This window comes from Chamaea fasciata, unplaced genomic scaffold, assembly GCF_029207755.1.
Source record: "Chamaea fasciata isolate MVZ Bird 193981 ecotype frontalis unplaced genomic scaffold, bChaFas1.0.hap1 SCAF_3, whole genome shotgun sequence".
Classification (NCBI taxonomy): Eukaryota; Metazoa; Chordata; class Aves; order Passeriformes; family Sylviidae; genus Chamaea; species Chamaea fasciata.
The window spans coordinates 107,217,194-107,238,017 of NW_027094088.1; the positions used below are offsets into that span (position 1 = coordinate 107,217,194).

General features: G+C 42.7%; 1 protein-coding gene across 2 annotated transcripts in view; it reads left to right on the forward strand.

Annotated features, from left to right (window-relative positions):
* Positions 1 to 1,375: 1,375 nt before the first annotated feature.
* FKBP1B (FKBP prolyl isomerase 1B) overlaps positions 1,376 to 20,824 on the forward strand; it is a 52,327-nt gene continuing 32,878 nt past the window's right edge. The window contains exons 1-2 of one of the 2 annotated variants that reach the window (XM_066180568.1): positions 1,377 to 1,486; positions 4,746 to 4,793. In XM_066180568.1, the coding sequence (XP_066036665.1) occupies positions 1,450 to 1,486; positions 4,746 to 4,793 (85 nt within the window). In that variant the 5' untranslated portion in view covers positions 1,377 to 1,449. Of the gene's footprint in view, positions 1,487 to 4,745; positions 4,794 to 20,824 lie in introns of both variants that reach the window. The other variant, XM_066180569.1, reaches the window with a different exon arrangement.

The window sequence follows — 20,824 nt, forward strand, 5'->3', positions numbered from 1 at the left end:
CTACCCACAGATGCATAATTCACTGGAATGGGAGGCAGGTGAAAGGAATCTGTGTTCAGCCCTCATTACTGCTTCTGAACTCCTGTGAGCTCATGATTTTCCTCACTTGCCCATTTTTGGGGAACTTCAGCCAGCCAACCCTGGTATTTCAGTGTCTGACCCACAAGGAAAGATAGATACAATTGAGCACCCAGGGGAAGGAACAGTCTGATCAAAGTAATGTGAAAAACTGTGTGGAGATGGTCAGTGTAGTTCACAGTATGCATGCAAGGGCCACATTATCACAGTTATGAAACAGCACAGTAATTCCTCAGTTCACTCATCCTGACAAATGCCCATATAGTGGAAGATCTTTTTTCCTGAAGAGAACCCAGTTTGTAACAGATAAAAATCCTGAAAAAGCAATGTCAGAGAAGTGCAGGTTGGAATTAGATGGACACAGACAGCTCTTCCAGCTGGAAAACTGATGATGTTGCGGTTTCATTTTTATTTTTAACTCAGAAAACACAGAACTGCAAACATAACTACTCATTTAGAAGCAGTGAAAACTCCTGAGATTCAAATATACAGTAAGTGCATGAGGTAATAGTTTATTTCAGGTGCACTCCTCAGTAGTTGTAGCAAGGTTGAATATGTAATCCCACATCATGGGAACACCATACATACATAGATTTTTCTAATTTAAAACATGGATATGAACAAGAACGTATATATTGTTTTGCACTGAAACTCAAGGTCACTGCCAGCCTGCCGGAGACCTGCCGCTGCTGCCGCTGTGTGGGGTCACCAGCGGTGGGTACCACTGCCCTGATGCTGCCGTTCACCAACAGAATCGGGAGGACAATCCCTGCAGCGCGCACACGTAATGTGCAAGCACGGATGCCTTCCTCCATGGCTCTTTCTGACGGGAAATGCCGACCCTTCACTCGCACTCAGCCGCGTCCTGGTGTCTGGACGGTTTGAAGCGCGGAGCTTGGTCTCCCTGCCTGCCCGGCGCGCCCGCAGCAGTACCCCACGGGTACCCCCCGCTCCCGCACACGCCCTGAGCCCTCCGCCGCTCGGAGTCCCCAAGGGGGTACGGTCACACGGGGGGCAAAAGCCGCCGAGACCCCCGGGGGAAGGAGCGCTCCGCTGGGCACCATCGTTAAAGCGAGCCCTGCCCGGGGGATGGCAGCAGCATCCCTCGCACGGCCCTGGGGTAGGGAGCGATGCCGGCGGGGGATACCCCCGCCGCAAAGGCTCCCCTACTCCCCGCGGCCCCCGGGCGCTCGGAGCGGGGGCGGGCGGACCCCTCCCCTCCCCTCCCCGTGCTCCCCGCCCCTGCCCCGCATTGGCTGCGGGCGCTGACGGGCAGCCGGGGCGGCCCCTGCCCGCGGCCGCCCAGGGGCACTGCCCGCACTGGGGGTCCGGCCGCGCCGGGGAGCGGGGCTGAGTCGAGCCGGTGTAGCCATGGGGGTGGAGATCGAGACCATCTCTCCGGGAGACGGTACGAGGCCGTGGGGGGAGCAGCTCTGCGGCGCGGGGACGGGGGCGCCCGGTCCGACCGGGCACCCGGCGGCTCCGGGAGCGGGGGAGCCGCGTCCCCGCCGGCGGCGGAGCGGGCAGCGCGGTGCGGGGAGGCGGCGGGGGCGGGAGGGGAGGCACGGCCGCCCCTGCAGCTCCGCGGGCACGATCCCCCGATGCGGGAGAGGCGGAGCGCGGCCAGGCGGCCGACCGGGGTCGCGGCGGCGGCAGGGGCGGCGAGGGGCCCGGGGTTTCTGTGGCATCCGCTGACAGCTGCACAGCCCGAGCGCAGGGTCAGAGCCGCCGCCCGGCGGGGAGCCCAAACTTTCCCCGGTAGCGAGCCCGGCCTCGCCGGGGCACCGGCCGTTCGTGCCAGCATCCCCCGCCAAGGCACCGCCGCCTCCCGGTCCAGCGTGGGATGCTGGCGAGGGCTGATGTGCAGCCCGGGTGGCAGTCACCTCTCCTTGGCGCACGCTTGGCTTTCGAGAGCAAATTCACGGTGTTCTGCTCTTCCTTGGCATAATAATATAATTCTGTAAGGTTTTTGTGTTTTGGGTTTTTTAAAGAGAATGTGATTTCTAGCATACATATGTAGCTATATAATAGGCTAGATTCATTGTTGGCTGATATACAAGCATAAATAATTCGTTCAAGTTGAACACAGATTAAGTTTCTTGGCCCAGTGTGTTTCTTTTCTTTGTGTATGCTTTTAAATTGGCTTCTCCTCTGTGCTGTTTAGCTCTAGAGATCGAATTCTTCTCTTGGTTGCACAGATGTAAAAGAAGAATACTTATACCCACATAAGTAATGGTGCTGAGTTGGGAGCAGGAAGGAGTGTGGAACTACCTCGTAGTACTTTCTATCTATTAAATAGATCAAGGCTACTATTGTAAGTAATATGTGACTCCAAATAAGGCTATATGGATTAGTTCTCTTGGTTGCAAGTCTTAATCAAAATCAGCTGACTTTAAGCACTGTCTTAAGCCACAGTGAGTCAGTGGTCTTGCAAATCTCTGCTTTTAATTTGGCTTTGATGTGAAATTATGTAGGTTCATTGGCTTTGCTGGTGGTGCCCTCACACTGGAGAGTGTGTGTCCATAATGTCTGAAACTGCTTTTCTCAGATCTCTGTATAATTGTGGATCATTTTAATAATACCTGTTTTACTGGGGGTAGGATTCATCTCACATAACTTTTCTCAGGTTAGCTCGCTAATCTAAAGTAGTCTTCTGGGTTTTCTCTGTGGCTATCTCCAGAGAACAATTTGTCTTGCCTTTCTCTGGATAGTCTGGCGTTCTCTCAAAGCACTGCTAATTCTTTGCTGTCAATAGAGGAAGCCCAGGAGACTGGCATACGATAGTTGCCTGTGGTTTAGATGGCTGTGAATTTAAAAGAGATGAATCTCACTTTAGCAAACCATGGTGCTCTTACTAGATACCTGCTACATTTTGTGCAACATGCAGCTAGGGATAGTCCAGCCAGCTAAGCCAATGGATGAGGATGTTCAGGTGGCACTTGGAAGCACCACTTTCTCAATTTTTGTGTTGTAAATCTTGGTTCATCATATTATCCTGCCCTCTGCCATTTATGCTGGTGGTTTTGGCATGTGAGCCCTAAGGCCATAGCTTATGTGTTACCTGCTGGTTTATATCCTGTGAAGCACCCTGTAATGCAGAACTTGTTATCATGTTAATTCTGACCAAAGAGCCAGAAAGCCAGCTAAGAAATGAACCTCAGTTTCATAGAATCATAGAATGGTTTGGTTGGAAGGGACCTTAAAGATCATCTTGTTGCAACCTCCCTGACATGGGCAGGGGCACCTTCCAGTAGACCAGTTTGCTCCAAGCCCCATCCAGCCTGACCTTGAACATTTCCCGGGATGGGGCATCCACAGGTTCTGTGGGTAGCCTAACTCGATCCCGAGTTTTTAACTTTCTCTCAAGGATGTTCTTTAATAATGAATCTAATTGATATTTTTAAGTTCTTCTGAACCTGGGCACTCCCCTGGCCAGCCTTGAACCTTTTATACACCATTGGCACATCATTGACCCTGAGAGTCATCCCTTAGCTTTTAGTACCTTTGGCAGTACCTAGAATAGGTAAAACGGAAATGGTAATTTCATTTCCCAGTGTCAAGCAAATAATTTAAGCTTTCTTTCCTTTCAGTATGAACATTTTTGGAGGAGCTACCAGGCTCTTAAAAGAACTCAGTGTACTACTGCTTTACTGTTGCTTGATGCTACAAAATTAAACTGCTTTTGTCTGTGAAAATTTCTGTAAAACCTATCCCTGCTAATTAAAGATGCCCTCACAGAGCTGTCTTTGAGTGAAAGGCATTAGAGATGTGAATACAAATGGATTTTCTCACAATGTCAGACTGAGATTTTATTAGAAAAATCATAGCAAAAACATTCTGAGAATTATTAAAAGTTATAATCCATGAAGTTTTGACTCTCATTTTGCACTTACAGAATGTAAATGCATATGTAGTGCACACATATATAGGGAGAGTTATCTAAGAAAAGTATTACTTGGTCTAAGAGCTAAATAGCAGCCAAACTGGGACCTTTTACCCTAAACCATCCCATTCCTGTCTCACATATTAGCAATTTGGTAACACATAGAATCATGGGGTTGGTAAGGTTGGAAGAGACTTCTAAGATCATCAAGTCCAACTGTCAACCCAGCACCACCCCCATGTTCACCATTAAACCATGTCTTCAGATGCTCCATGCATGTGTTTTCTGAACATTTGGAAGGATTGTGACTCCACCACTTGCCTGGGCAGTCAGTGTTTTACAACCTGATACTTTAGAACCTCTTCTGTGAAAAAATGTTTCCCAATATCCAATCTAGACCTAACCCAGTGCAACTTGAGGCTATTTCCCCTCACTTTCCCCCTCATTCTCACCCTCCACTTGTTCTCTGGGAGAAGAGACTGATCCCTGCTTCACTACAACCTCCTGTCAGGGAGTTGTAGAGAGCAATAAGGACCCCCCTGAGCCTCCATTTCTCCAGGCTAAACACACCCAGTTCCCTCAGCTGCTCCTCATAAGACTTGTGCTCCAAGTTGTATGAGGAGCCATTTATACCTACAGCTGTCATGTGGATGTCTCAGGTATCCTAAAGTAACCAGATGGCTAATATCAGATCCCAGTTCAGCATTTTCCTCTTAAAAGATAAATTTGCATAGCCAGGTCAATCAGAAAAAAGTAAAAGAATAACCTCTTATAATTTTGACAGGACGGACATTCCCAAAGAAGGGTCAGACATGTGTGGTGCACTACACAGGTAAGGCGTGTTCTGGATGTTCTCTTTATACCAGCTGCTTCACATTCGAGAGTGATTTCCCATTTCAGACGTCTGTTGTATTTTTGTTTTGTTCTGTCACTCATAATCCATTGGATAATGTTTGGATGGGTTTCCTGCCTATTTCACTTCTAGCTGAGCTTTTCAGGCTACAGCAGCTACATGTGCATGCTGGCAGATTTGCCATGGATAGCGTTCAATGGTGAGAGCTTTGCAGAAGAAGCTGCAGACCTGATTCATTAAGCCATTTTATTAGCTAATGAAATTGAGCGTGAAACAGTCAAAATGCTGGGTTCATATTTTTACAGCCTCTGATCTTGACACACACAATTAATGATTATATATATCTTAAAAGCATGTGTCCATGTATTGGCAGTAAAATTCATTCCAGATTGAAGAGATCAATACAAGGTCTGTTTAAACACCTGTTTTATGGACTTGTGTTAATCTTAAGTGGCGAGCTGGTTAATGGAGCTGCTTATGCTGAAGAAGAAAATGTTCTTTAAATCAGTTTATGGTGTTACGCTTTGTATGTAGTTATGTAAGTTGTCAGAAGGATGCAAAAATCTCTGCAGTCTGAGTCTCCAACTGGGAAGTTCACTTCAAAAGCTGCCATTTTATGCGATAGTTTCCTTAAGAAGCTAACATGCAGGTTATGTAGGGATTGAAGCTTCCGATCTGGGCCTAGATAGGGAGGTAATGTTTTCCTCTAGTGTTCAGGGTGATAGGAAGGTTCTCTCTGGTAAATGTTGCTTTCCTTCAGCTTTGTACTTGTGTCTTATGACTGGATCAAGATGGGAACATTTTCCACTAAATACAACTAACGAAGTAGAACTGTTTGTATTTTCAGTAAACTTTTTATATCATTTCAATAATAGCACCATTTAGAAGGTAATATGGGAGTTAGTGCACTGGCTCAAAGTGAAGGTTGTCTGGGTTTAAGCTCCCATATACACATTTATATATTCAGAGTAGTTTGATCTAATGAGAATTTCTAGTTTGAATTAGAAGATGTTAAGCACATGGATCTCCCATTCCAGTCTCAGCTCTTACAGACATTTCTCTGTAACTTCGATATGAAAAGAGATGTTTTGAAATTATTTTTGTGAAGATGCTGAAAGATATGTTTCTCTTCCTGTCCAAACTTCAGAAGGTTTTATGAAATAAAATTGTCACCTCCCACCCCTAGTTGGTTCAAGATAAATTTAAATGTCAGAACTGAAATAGGCAAAAAAAAAAAAAATTGAGCCTGGTGGCTCCCACAAAGCACATTTTTTCTGGATAACTTCAGAGAGTGTGAATGGTAAATGTGAGAAGATAACATGATGCTGAATACTCCTATTGATATTAGATAGTGTCTTAGATGAGGCTGTTGTAAGTTGGCTTTGACATAAAAGACTTTATAAAATAAACTCATTAAATCAATCTCTAGTGTACACTGTGCTTTCTCCATAGATCTTGCTGCTGGTGCTATGCAACCTCTCTTGACTCCCAGATTAGAACAGATATCAGGGGAAGCTCATCACCTCAGTTCCACTGCTGGTGCCAGCAGTCTCTGGTGGTGGTGTTTTTAAACTGAGCCCATGGTTAGTGGATAAAGTGTTTCCTTCCAGCGATCTATAAAGCATGTGGGTAAGATGACATGTAAGTGTTGAGTTTTAGTTTAAAACAGTTTTATCTGGATCCAGTACAGGGTTTTTTTGTACTGATGAGATTCTGGATGTGCCTGGTATTTATCTTGGAATGATCTCTGTCTTATTTATGTGATCTTGTTAGGCCTCAATGTACTTAATACTTATCCTCACAACACTCCTCCGAGTCCTGCTTTAGAAATTGGGTAGCTAAGTTATAGGCAAATCTGCAGAGAAATCCAGAACCTCTGGCTTGGCATCTAGAATGGGAGTTAGGAAAAACTAAGACACCTAGGTGCAAGGAAATGATCCAGAAATACTGCTTTTTAGAGCTGCTTAATATTGTAGAGCATGTTAAACTCTAAAGTTATCTCCATATTTAGCCTATGTGACACTCTGGAGCTGGGCACAGATACCTGTGAGGAGGTGTTATGTTATGGGAGGTGAGGGAACCATGCAGTGACTGGACTCCATCAAGATCCAGAGATTGTTTGGATCCCCAGAAAAGCCTGACCTCGCTGGAGTGCTTTGAGCACAGCTCTGAATCCAGGATCAAGCAGAGCAGAGAGCCAAAAACACAGAGCCAAGCTTATGGGAGCCCACTTGATGCGTAATAACTGAACAGTTGCTTCAGACATGGCAAACCTATCCCCAGCTGGCTCTTGCAATAGAAGGGGGTCATAACTCTCCCTGCCACATCCTGATCTACAACCATTACATACTCCTGGGGGGAAGAAAGCTGAAACTTCCCACTCCCTCCAGTTTAGCTTGGGACGCTGAGCAGAGAAGAGTGCAAGAGCTATGGACAAGGAAAGGAGCAGGCAAGAGGGTGAGTTTTTGGTGCAGGCTCTCATGCAGGGATATGGAAGGAGTTGTAGTGCAATCCCTGTCTTTGGGGATTATTTCAATATATTTTTTAATTCTGTGATTTTCCCATGTGATGGGCAGGCCATGTAACTTCTTGCAGTGGCTTCTGCTGTCATACCAACACACACTGTGGTGGTACAGCTCCTTAGCACAAGCATGGTTGGTCCTGAAGGGCTATTTTTCCAGTGAGGGGTGGGCTGTGGGCTCTATAGTGCCTTATTTCCCCTCTTACCTTTGCTCTCGTAGGCATGCATTTACCATGTGATGGGAGTGGTGGCAGAGAGCATGGACAGGAAGGGACTGCTGGCACTGCAGAAGTCAAAGACCTGGAGCAACCTCCAGTTTTTAGGAGTAAGCTGTCTGTATGACTTGTCCTGGTGGTCCATGATGCAGGAAAAGTCCAGAGAGGACCAATGGCTGGAACCCCAGATGTTTGGCAGAGCTTTAGAGTTCTGTCTATTCGTCCTCCAGGATTTTATGATTCATCACCAAGGTAGAGATTCAGCAGGGTAGTTTCTAGTCTGACAACCCTACATGTTCTGGAGGAGTGGGAAGTGAGAACTGGAATCTCCTCAAGATGAAGGAGAACTGTGATTGAGTTTTACACTTCTGCTGTCAGCACTCCAGCTATTAGGCTGTTACATGTGGCAGCTTTTCCTCTTTCACTCCTCGATGCATAATCTCAGGGTACAGTGTGCTGTGATTCCCAAAAGCATTGTGGTGCCTTAAGGAACAGACCTAAGTTCCAGTGGCAGCAGGAGTTAAGGTGCAATCTCACTAGGGAGCAATTTAGAAAGGACTTCTTCGTTTAAGGAGATTGTTTTTAATTTTTTTTTTTCCCCTTAGGAGTAATTCTCTGCTGCTTTACAATTAGAGCAGGATGTTTGGATTACCCTTCAGAAGTACCTAATTGCCCTTTCATAAGACGCCTTAGTGCCTAACTTTGGTCCTGTAAATCACCTGCTAAGTTTTCAGCTTTGCACAGCCTGATTTAAGTACACAAATAGATGTCTGGGTAATTGCAGAAGATTAAATAGGGGGACTGTGATAGAACATGAAACCAAGTCCCAATCTTAGTATATGATGGAAAAATGTGGTCAGATTCCTGTATGCTTATCTTTGTTAACAAATATAATAATTTCTTCTTAGCTTCCAGCGTCCATGTTGAGTCTCAAAATTTACCTGACATAATATTACTGTAATGGGATTAATTGATAAGGCAGAGCACTGGCACTGAGATGCATTTGCAGCAGCACTGGTTTATGTCATGTTTTTTGTCACGGATTTCCTTGAGCAAGCTTCTCAAAGCCTTTGGCAGTCTGCTTACTCCTTCTGTTTTCCATCTGCAAAATGATAGCTGTACTTTGTCTGCCTCCTGTAGAGATAGTGCAGGCAGTTTGGGGTATGAACTGCCTCCTTCTTCATGCCGGTTGTAATGGTGACCTAATCTTGATTGGGTCTTTGGGTTACATTGGACTACTGACAATAGTACAAACAAACTCATTAATCCTGGAGTGCGTAAAAGGAATTAAGGCATTTTCTGCAGTTTTGTTTCCTGTGATTTAAATTTGTTGACTCTGGCGATGGGAATTAGCAGTGTAGAATTTTCAAAGATTTATGAAGATGGTACAAAACGTGACTCTCAGTTAGAAATACCCCTCAACAAAACCTCCACTGCAGAGGGATGTGCTCTGTCTGAAGACTGTGAGGTAAAACCTGCACTCCAGGAAGCTGAATCCCATTCCTGGCCCTCCTGCTGGATGATGGTGTGCCTTCACACCAGCTTTGTGTGTACTAATCTAAATCTGCTTATGATAATGACAGGGCAGCTTTTTTTTGCCCAAGTTATTCAGAGTTGACATTCTCTTGTGTTGTCCCATGTAGCTTGTGGCAGAGCTGAATTCTTAACCTCTTCATCCTCCTCCTTGGCCACCTGTAAAACTCTGATTATAACACAATTACCCTTTTTAAGGAGCTGATAATAACTAGTGTTTCTAATGTGCTGTAACTGACTTGAGTGAGACTATAAAGACATGGTAAACAATTAATTATTTATTAAACTGGACTTCTCTCAGAAGAATTTTCATAGACTTTTTAGGCTAGGACTATGACCCCAAAATTACACTAAATAGATTTCCAATAGAACATAATATTTCAGTTGGAAGTGATCTAAAATGATCATCTCTTCCAACTGTCCGACGACTTCAGGGCTGACGAAAAGTTAAAATGCGTTGTGGAGGTCATTGTCTAAATGCCTCTTATACACTGACAGATTTGGGGGATCAACTACCTCTCCAGTGTTGGACCCCCCACTCAGTGAAGAAATTCTGCCTAATGTCCAGTCTAAACCTCCCCTGGAGCAGCTTGGAACCCTTCCCACATGTCCTGGATCCCAGGGAGAAGAGCCCAGCACCGCCCTCTATACTTCAATATTTCAATACTGAGAAGTTGATTTTTTTATTATGTTTTTAATGCTTAAAGTGAAATTCCATGTTGAAATGAATGAATACTACTCCATTTATTTCAGTTGAACTGTAGAAACACATTCTGTTTTAAGAAACAGGCTTTTATTTAAAGCAGAACAAATGATTAATTGTTCTTTTCCTAGTGGTCTGAGGACAAATTCATATCATCTTCTTTTCCCGTATATTGCCGGAATTACTTTATATTGTTTCTTTAGCTTTGGCAGTGGTGTTGTGTTGAGAATTATGGTTACGTCTGTGAAGTTGAAAGCTTTTTATATAACATAAGCATACTGCATAGATATAGATGAACAGTAATTCATAGAATATGCTTGATTTATCATGATTAAAAACACTATTTTCCATTTAACACAATAGAAATGTAATACAATTCACTTGAAATAACTGTTGCCAAAAAGATCTGCCTATTTTTCTGGGATCAAAATCAACCCAGCCTTAAGTGTACATAGTAATACCCAGAGATTTGTCTATACTGACATACTCTCAAAAAGACTAACATAAATGCAGAATAACTTTACAGAGTGTCATCTGTGTGTCTATGAGCATGACTGGATGAACATCAGCCTTGTGCAAGCACTTTGTGCCAGATGAGTACAGGAGGATGTTGTTTCTCTGGTCCCACTTTCAGAAACATCTGTACCACTTCAAGTGGGAGCTCTGCATGTGTAGCTGAGAGGAAAATTGAACTACATAAGGCATTTAATCAAAATTCTTTGTCTCCAGGAGGCTGTCTAGCTGGGTTTGGAAGAGGATAGTGAATACTGCAATTAGAGCTATCATTATTAATAAGAATTGTATTGTTACAGACATTATAATCGAACCTTGATTTAAAGCCAACTAAATCTTGTTTACCTAGAAGGAATTTAATTCTTTAATCAAGTGTGTTCCCAAGATACGAAATACCAGAGTGTGACGTCTGTCCATCTTTTGGGGACTGCCAATTTTTTGTATTTTTTTTATTTAATGCCCTGGTTTAAAAGTATGAAAGTCTTTGCTTCTGCAGAGATCTTGGTGGCAGCTAAGCACTTAGAAGTATCTTTTTTCTTTGGTGGATCATAACTGAAAAAAGTAGTTTTAGTCTTCCCTGAGGAATGTGGTCTTCTGCTGCCCCTTAGGAACAATTTGCAAGTCTTACACTCTGTCAATAAAGGGATAAAAAAATCTCATCTTTGCTTATTTAACATGGATTAGTTATTCCTGGAAGTATTTTAGCAGTGACTTTGGCCTAATAGTAATAATGGTGATCAGAGTCCAGAAGCAATGTCTGAACAGAAGAGATTTCTCTTACACATTTTGCTGCCTGCTTAGTGACTGATATATATTAGTATAGTACTTATATATATCAGGTATATTACTTGCTCTTTCATTATGTAAATTTGATAGAAAAAAGGGCTGTGCCTCTCAAAATTGTCATGCAATTTATGTTTGCAAATACAGTGAGATTCACTGTAAGAAGCTATTGATGTGAAAACTGATTTGATGAATAAAAAGGTTCTGAGATTTGTAAGAGAAAAAGTAGCAGCTTCAGCGGCAGAGTGAGTGAGTTTAAATTGGACACACTAGATTGTTGCCTCACGGCAAAGGATCGGTTAATAAACTGTAGCCTCAGGTTTCCCAGTTGCTCCTCCTTTGCTGTGTTGCTGTGTATGGTGCCCATTGGTTTCACTGAAGTCACTTGTGGTGTTAGATGTTATTTAATGTGGGTAAGTGAATCAGAAAAGAACCTTGAAGTATTTCAACAATGTTTTTCTTGGCAACCTCAGCTGTGAAGCCTTGGTTTGACTAAGAATTGGAAGTTTCTCCCCTTAAAGGTGCTCCCCATGGCACTGAGGTGTTATTTGGACCACTGCTGCTATGCTTTGAGCATTTATACCAGAGGAAGGGAAGACTTCAGGATTGCCCATGAACACTGTCTTATATTCATTTGGGAAGAAGACAGGATGAGTTTCATTCTTGCAGAGTAAAGAGGATTATAAATAGATTTCTTCAAGATAGCATACACGGTCACTTTCTCCCCTGGCAGAGACTTCTCTATCAGCATGGGACATGCTGAGTGATTTGGTAACTGCTAGCTTCGAGTTTGGAACACATGCTAACCTTTACAGGATTTCCTTTCATGGTGGGATTCTAGCATCATGCTCCCTTCCTATTGTGCACAGAAATTAAATTGCTAGCGAATATTAAAGCTCCTACTCTTACCTCACAAAAGCCTTGAGGAAGTGGATTTCAAGATATTAAAAAAAAAAAAAAGCTCACAAAGCAGATTATCTAAAGTTCCAGAGAACTAATAGTCTCTGATTATCAAGTTTTTAAAAGCTCAGAGCTGATCCAAGAAAGTGCCGTCTTTTAGAAAATTAGGTTGCTGTTTCAAACACAAAGGTATTTTTCTTGGATCCTCTTTGCACTTATTTGCAGTGATCCCAGTGTGCCCTGCTTAGAGCTCACACCTGTATTTGAGGACTTAGACCTGAAAGATCTGCATCAATTCTTGATCATTAGAATTCCAGGTCCTTACAAGAATGACTCATTTTCTAGTAATTTATGCAGCCAAAAATCAAAAAATTGTTGAAAAAACTGTGCAATGAATATTATTTGTTAGGGTAAAAAGTCCAAATTATCCTACATCAGCCAAAGAGAAGCTCTTATCAGCTGGCACCAGTGATAGGCTTATCTCCCTTTATTGATAAAATAGAACAGACATCACCGTATTTACCTAATTAAGAAGCCTTAAATTGAGAGCTTAGTTACCTTGGGTTACTTAAATAGTTAGATTGTGGATATGCTTCTCTTTCTATTGATTAGATAAAGAGCTTAATACAACTCCCAGGTCAGGCAGCTCAGCTAGGCAGGGAGTGTGGAAGGGGGAATATTTTCTTAATTTGACAACACGTGGTGTCATCCCTCCGCAGTGGCTCCACGGCAGGGATATGTATAATACACCACATCTCAGGTGTCTGACCTGAGCAGATGCTGTGCAGCTGCAGATCTCTGCAGGCTTGTGATCTCCAGCACTCAGTGTATTGCTTCAGCTGCTGCAGGGATGTGTGTGGGAGATCCCTGGGGAGGGCATTGCCAAGGAGCTCACATGGTCCCCGTTTTTGGCGCTGGGAAGCAGCTGAGCAGGCGGCCTCGGAGGACGCGCGCTCTGCCGCGGGAAGCAGCAGCTTGGTGTTGGCAGGAGTTCTGCTGAGTCTTGCTGAACCAGGGCCAGGGGCTGGGGGGGCTTTGTATTGAAAGCAATGTCTCTCAATCAAGACGTATTATTTAGCTTTACTTACTCAAGGGCATTGTAAATCTTTCTTAATTATTTTTTTTCTCCCACAAGACTGCTGGCTGCAGAAGTTTGTACTCCCTTGCACATCACTCAGTGTGAGAGATCTTAAAATTTCTAGCCGTGGTGTCATCAGGCAGAGCCAGAGGATCTTTGTAGCCAAGGCAGCAGGTCCATGTACTCAGGCAATGTAGTCCTTTCTCTCCCATCCAACACCCTGGGACTTCTAAAATTCAGTGTTACAGCAGTGCTGGTAAGGTACATTTGATTTGTAGATCTCCCTCTTTTTCTGTCTCTTCTTATGATATCCCAAGCGTGGTTACTCCTTCCAGATCTTTTCCATTGATTCCTGCATAGTTATTTGGGTCTTAGTTGTCTCTTCCTGCTCACTTCCCTTTGCACATTTAATGATGTGACAACCTTGATTTAGCAAGATTGTCTTCTCTTGCTTTGTTCTCAGTTAGAAATGGAAGACTTGTTTTTTGAAGGTGGTTTCCTGCTGTACAACGGAAAAGAGCTAACACCTTCATTTTCCAATTGGTGATTGCTACAAAAACAGACACTCTCAGGTGCATTGGCTTTATCTAGTTTTTAATGATCAAAGTGAAAATATATTTGGCTACTTGCTAACCTGTTGAAGTTGCTGCTGTTGCAACTTTGAAAGTAGCAGTGGTGTTGAAATTTTTTACACTGCCTTAGAAAAAAAAAACAAACCGAACACAAACCAAACATGTAGTTGTTTGGAAATTACACTAAAATACTATATAGGGATTGCAGTTATGGGAACTTACATTTTTGTTCTCTTCTGTGGATAAATTTCTGGTTTTGCTACAAGCAGGGATTTTCAAGAAGACAGGAGGACCTCAAACTTTTGGAAGTGCAATGTAGCCATATCTAGAGTACATAAAAGAAAATAGAAGGTGTCACACAGTGGACAAGTTCCTGAGGAATTGTCATCAAGTGTTGCCATTTTCAGACTGGAACGTACAATTTTCAGCCTGAAGATCTGAAATAAATTTTTTTATTTGTAAAAGCTGTAATTTTGGTGAAAGAGCCTTTCCCACAGATTTTGTTTTGAAAATTGAGGATCTGAGTCTAAAATTCATAGGCTGCTGCCAACTCTATATCTGTATCATAGGATCATATGGATAAGGGACCTTAATGATGTGTACTTCCAACACCCTGCCATGGACAGGGACACCTTTCACTAGATCAGTTTTGTTGAAGTCCCATCCAACCTGGCCTTGAACATTCCCAGTTCGTGGGGCATCCACAGCTTCTCTGGGCAACCCATGCCAGTGTCTCACCACCCCCACAGGGAAGAATTTCTTTCTTGCATCTAATCTAAACCTTCCCTCCTTCAGTATAAATTGTTGCCCTTCATCTTGTCACTACAGGCCTTGGTAAAAAGTCTCTCTATCTTTTTAATATATTGACTCTTAAAGTATTGAAACTTGCACAGTAAGGTCTCCCTGGAGCTTTCTCTTCTCCAGGCTGAACAACCCCAAGTCTCTCAGCCTGTCTGCATAGGAGAGGTGCTTCAGCCCTCTGACTGTTTTCGTGCCTTCCTCTGGATCCACTCTAACAGGCCCAATGTCTTTCCTGTGCAGGGAACCAAAGAACTGGATGCAGTCCTGGATCCAGGTGAGGATCTCGAGAGCAGAGCAGGGAGAAAATCACCTCCCTTGACCTACTGGCCACATTTCTGATGCAGCTCAAGGTGTGGTTGGTTTCTGGGCTAAAAGCACACATAAACAGATCATATCCAGCTGTTCATCCAGAGGTGTCTCCAAATCCTTCTCTGTAGGGCTCCACTGCCTATTCACAGGGATGAACATTTTCCCGCAGTGTCATGCTCCAGCACCTGACCTTGGCTTGCACTTGAGGTCACTCTCTGGCAGTGTCTCTCCACTGATGAGAGCAGGAGCTGCTTCTCTGTCTCTGCCGGGGTGACTGGCTCCCCACACCCTTGTGTCTCACAGTGGCCAGCTGGCAACAGCTCTGGAAAACTATGGCTATGTCTGTCCCACTCTTTTGGGGGAGTTTTTGGAGAACACAGACAGCCCCATTTACAGTTTTCAGTTTATTCTGTCCTTTGAATTTCTTCTGCCATCATTTGCACTTCAATCAAATAAATAACAGGGACAGGTTCAGGTGCTTGCTTAGGTCAGTGGGTAGTGGTCCTGCACAGCACAGCTGAGGGCTATCATCTGACTGTGCCTGTTTTGTCATGTCCTACCTTTTCCTGCCTAGAACTCAAGAGTCCTGACCTTTTATGTCTTAACACCGAGGATTTCCAGGGCCTGTAACTATAAGAAATGTCAAAAAGTCATTGGAACAGGGTGGAAATACCTCATTACAAAATGATCCTTACCTGTGCCATTAAGACTTGTTCTTTGTGAAACCTGTTATAAAGCTCATCTCATTTTCAATATTTTTTGCAATCTCTGGCTGAGGGTGTGGGAGTTATAAATGTGTATGAGTCAAATACAAATTTGGAATTGATAGAGTCATGAAGAACTGCCATCATTAGTCCCCTGTGGGCAAGTTAGAAAGCTGAATCTGATCAAAGAGCTACTCACTTCATTCATAAATTGCTTTGGAAAAGGAAAAGGGTGTTTTTGTTTACTCCCCTTTAAAAGACAGGGACATTCAGAAGGAAAATGCTGTGTCCAGTGCACAAAGTGAGCCTCTAGAAAAGTTGAAGCTAAAAATTCATGGGCTTTTATATTCCTTATCTAATATATTTACCTATCTACTTACCTATTACATTACCCACCTATATATATTATATGCAGGCTATACCAACTCTGTAGAAGAGCTGTTTATTTTTTTTCCAGACCTTGAAAGAGTGTTTCCCTTTTGAGAACAAACTACTTAAATTAAGATAAATGGTGGAAAATCACGACGTACTCTAGTTTTTATTAGGTTTTCTGTCTTTCTCTAACCAATCTTGATTTGATTGGTCATATAAGCATGTAAACAGAATAAGGGCTCAGTCCTTCCCTGCTGTAAAGAATAGGGGACTTGACTGTAATGATTCACTGTATTTCAATAAAGTAAATAAAGCTTGCAGTGCATTGATTTCCTAAAACTGCAGAACCATATCTGAACTGCTTTCCTAAGACTTGCTGTCATAGCACATTCAAAGCTCCTCTTCAGATTCAAAAGTTTCTAAATCATTTGGGAAAACAATAGGAAACAATGTGGGCTGGACCTGAGAGAGCATGGAGCTATAAACACAGGGGCCAGAGATGATGGAGAGCTGAGAAATTATTTGCCTTACAGCAAAAGAGCAGTAAAATCTTGAGCTGGGATTTTTCCCTGCAGGAGTGTGAAAAGAAACATTGACTGATTGCAAAGCACCTCCATACTGTAATGGAGTTACACAACCTCTAATCTTTCTATTATTCAGTCTGTCACTGTAGGACTGGCCCATTTGGAGGCTACAAAGCATTTAAATGCTGACAGCTGTATGAGGCTGTAACAGACGGGGTTGGCCATTGTGCTTATAGAGGGCAGCGAGATAAGAATAGCTCCCAGTCTTCAGTGCCTGCCACATTGACTTGAGGTTGTGGACACCTCTGTACGTCTTGTGGACAAGTAGCTGTGTTCAAAAAGCGGGGGGCACTAGGGTAGTACTTATCTTAGCTCTTCTTTTTCCCTTGAGAAACTGGTGTACAACACAGGCCGAGAGAGTGTCAACTGATAAAAGTCAGACAAATGCAAAGTGTTCTCTGGGTTTGACATCGAGGAGCCTGCCACCCGAGAGGAGCAGGACACTGTGAATAAACTAATGACCTCAATGTGCCCTTCCACTACACCTTCCTGTTGGTCTCTTACTATGCATAGGACCACCCTTCTTCTAGTTTTTTTCAATACTTCAGCAAGTTGTAATAGACTTCTAGAAAAATTTTCTAGTATGTTTGTTTAGGCACATGCAAGTTTTTGTTTGAGTTTTCAGTGTTATTTGTTTTGCAGCTTCTTAGGCACATTCTAGCAGTACATTAAACTGAGACTTGTTTTCGGATTGCTTCCTCAGAGGATGAAGCAATGGAGATTTTTAGCACATCCAAAAGAACATGTGAGTGCAGCCCTGATTTGAAAATGTTTCTTGTGCTGCAACATAATTGCTTGTCACAGACATTGAAGGTGCTGCAGTGTGAATAGGTAGGATGGAGGGACCTTCCTAGCTACTTCCTGCTGCCTCTGCATCAGTCTGTTCTCTGTGTAGAAATGTTGCAGTGGCTGCACTGTGAACTGGGCTGAAAATCTGATGTGAAAGAAAAACAAGTTGGAGAAGGAGGGAGGAAGTGGTTGTGATGGACATCAGAATAACAGGATGGAAGTGCAGAGTGATGGAAAGAGCAACAGCCACACTTGTGATCTGGCACTGCTGCAGGGCTGGAGTTTTGCAGTGGTGTAGGGAGCCAAAGTGCTCAGGTGGTTGTGGAGAAGAGAAAAGAAAACTTGCCTGTGGGAACAAGAGGGAGTATTTATTTCTGCTCTGTCCAGCTTCCCAGTACTGTGGGGACTCTCCCAATAGTAAACTCAATCTCTCCATTGCAATAATGTACTGGGACAAATTTGTCTTTTTAGTGTGCTTCATATGTATAACACTGCTGTGATGAGGTCTCTCTAGTGGTTCTGTTACTTGTTTATACAAGTAAATGAAAAGAATAAATTTGCTTGACTTTTTTCCCCACCCCCCCAGAAAAGAAGACAAAAATTTTCCTTCTTGAAATTTGGTACTAAAGAATTTTTTTGATGCACAGTTATTTATTGGTGGGTGGACAGTCATTCCAGGGCTGAGATCATGGTGCACAATGAGAGCATTTTACTTTGAATGGGCAGAATAGGGTCTATACATGGAGAAATAATTATTATTCTAAATATATTTACTAATACAGTGTGCATGACTTTGTTTAAAAGAAGTACTGTTGCCCTTCTGCTGAGCAATTGCAAATTTCAAACCTTTATAATTAGCTTCTTATCAGAAAATGAATCACTGTCGCTAGCCAAGGTAACTTCTGAACATGAACTGTGTAAACCTGTCACTGAGCAGGATTCATCAGAACTACATTAGATCCTGAGGAGAGGAGAGGAGAGGAGAGGAGAGGAGAGGAGAGGAGAGGAGAGGAGAGGAGAGGAGAGGAGAGGAGAGGAGAGGAGAGGAGAGGAGAGGAGAGGAGAGGAGAGGAGAGGAGAGGAGAGGAGAGGAGAGGAGAGGAGAGGAGAGGAGAGGAGAGGAGAGGAGAGGAGAGGAGAGGAGAGGAGAGGAGAGGAGAGGAGAGGAGAGGAGAGGAGAGGAGAGGAGAGGAGAGGAGAATTTGAATGTCACAGGCACTACCAGGGTGAAGTATTTGAAGAAACCACCTTACGCTGAAGTAGTGACAGTGCTGCCTAAGATTATAGGATTTTTTTTCCCCCCCTGTAAAAGATTCATGGCTCTTGGATTTAAAAGTCAAAAAATTGTTTTGCTGAACCTTCCTTTTACTGCGCCTTGTGAAGCAGCATTTGCTAATTTAGAAATGCTTCTTTTGGCCAAGCTGAGTGAGGATAGATTTGATGACAGGCCCCTCATATGTGGAAGGTCCTTACAACTTTCTTATGGAGAGAAGCCTCAACTCATGGATGCTTTTCTCCCTGCTGTTTGCCAGAGAGCTGGGGAAACAACTTAGAGAAAAAAAAATCAGCATACCTTTTATTTTTTAAACTGTGATGCATATCTTATACAACAGTTATGGGTATTAGCTTAAATATGGGCTCAACACTTACATGTTTTAGATGGATTAGGGTGGATTTTTACAATTTGTTTTCCTGTTTTTAGATGTATTCTAGGGAGACATCTGTAATACAGGTGTATGCGTGCCATAGTATAAAGAGTGTAAGTATAAAGACGTTAGATTATAATGTTAAAAAGTTCAGATCAAAGTGAGTGTGGGTTTTTAGTGTTCAAAACATTTTAAAATAAATTCTGACTCTTGTTTTGTGTCAGTATTACAGCTCTGAAATATTGTGTTACATTGTACCTTGTTCTGCTGCTCTTTCTCATCTGTGTTTTTGGTGAGTAATAGTCATAAAATTCTGATTTAGGATGTCACAGAAATGGAATAGACTATTCCAGTTGGAAGGCACTTTCAACTATCATCTGTCCCAACTGCCTGATCACTGCAGAGCTGAGAAAAAATTATGGTGTGTTTTTAAAGGCATCATCCAAATGCCTTTTAAACACTGACAGGCAATTTTGGGGTCATCGGTAGAAAATCTTGTCAAGCTGGCTCTCAAGGAGTAGTTATGTAGATGGCTGGATAATATTTACAGAGGACCATGAGGTTTTCCATCACAGTCTGCAAGGAATTCTTGGTACCCTGAATAAGAAACTTAAAAAGATACAACAAATCCATGCCAGTGGATCTAAAATTGGCTTATTGAATAGAGGACTCTTCAGTGGACCTTAAAATGGACTGGTGTCAGCCCCACTGTGATATTTTTATCAGTGGAGGAAGATATCAAGGTGATAAAAATTAACAGATAAATCGTAAATAAATGTTCTCATCCCATAGGTCATTGATACACAGTAAGAGGGATCACTGTGTAATATTGCCACAAGTAAATAATGTGTTTCAGTTGCTTTAAAACTCTTTACAAACTTGAAGGTGCAAGAGCAAAGAGTGACTCCTGTGCTTACAGACAGGAGCACTGCCATGTGAAGCAGTGACTTTGAAACAGACTTGGGGAGCTGGGGTTGGTTATCAACTGAACAGATGCTCTGAGCTGTTCTGTGGCCAAAAAGCTGACTGCAATCCATGAGTAAATAAACAGGAGCACTGAGAAGAGAGGAGGGCCACAGGACTCACACAGATAATTCAAAAACAGTTCTGTAGTCTACAATGCTTGAAAGAGACATGAGGATAGTTGAAGTCCTGGGAGACCTTTCTGGATATAAAATGCCTTATTTATTCAGCAGGGGTTAAGGGATGGTTTGTTTCTTACATGGGGGATAAAAAATTGATAGGACAATTGAATTGATCTGTCCGTTAACCTAGAGACATAAAGATATCATAGCTGGAAAGTGAAATTTTGCAAATTCACCTTAAAATAAGGAATACATGTGAACTGGAAATACTGATTTATAAATGAACACCAACCAATAATTGCAATCACTTCATCTCCCTGAGGAATCTTTAAATTGTCTCTAATTCAAACAGGAATTATTTAGTGAAAATCCTGCAGCCTCCATTAAAGTAGGAAGTCAGAAGAAGAAATTGCAAGGATCACTTCTGGCATATAAATTCATTAATTAGCAGTTTTGTCATGTATTTTGGAAGCTTTGGTTGCATTCTTGTTCAATGGTCTTTCCCTTGTGTAGATTAGTCCCAGAGGCTTCACATCCTTCCTAGATTCATGGTTCTTAGGGCTGGGCTGGTAATTTGTTCAACTCCCTCCAGAACAATGTTTGAACTTGAACTCATTTGCTTCCCCAGGTTTGATAATGCCAGTTACTTTTCTTCTTTTGCGTTTCATTTTTTGTGTGTCCGGATCTTTGAGCATTTTGCCCAAAATACTCTCTCCTGTGAAGAATGAGCTGGTACTGGTCACTTCTCAGAAAACTAATTGAAATGTATTAAAGGGATATTTTAAAAATGCTTGGTTAATTACAGAATGTAAGATCATGTTTCAAAGTCATTTTCTGTGCTTAGCCAGAGGACTTAATTATGTTTTTAGACCACTTTGGTTGATACAATTTTTATTAGATAG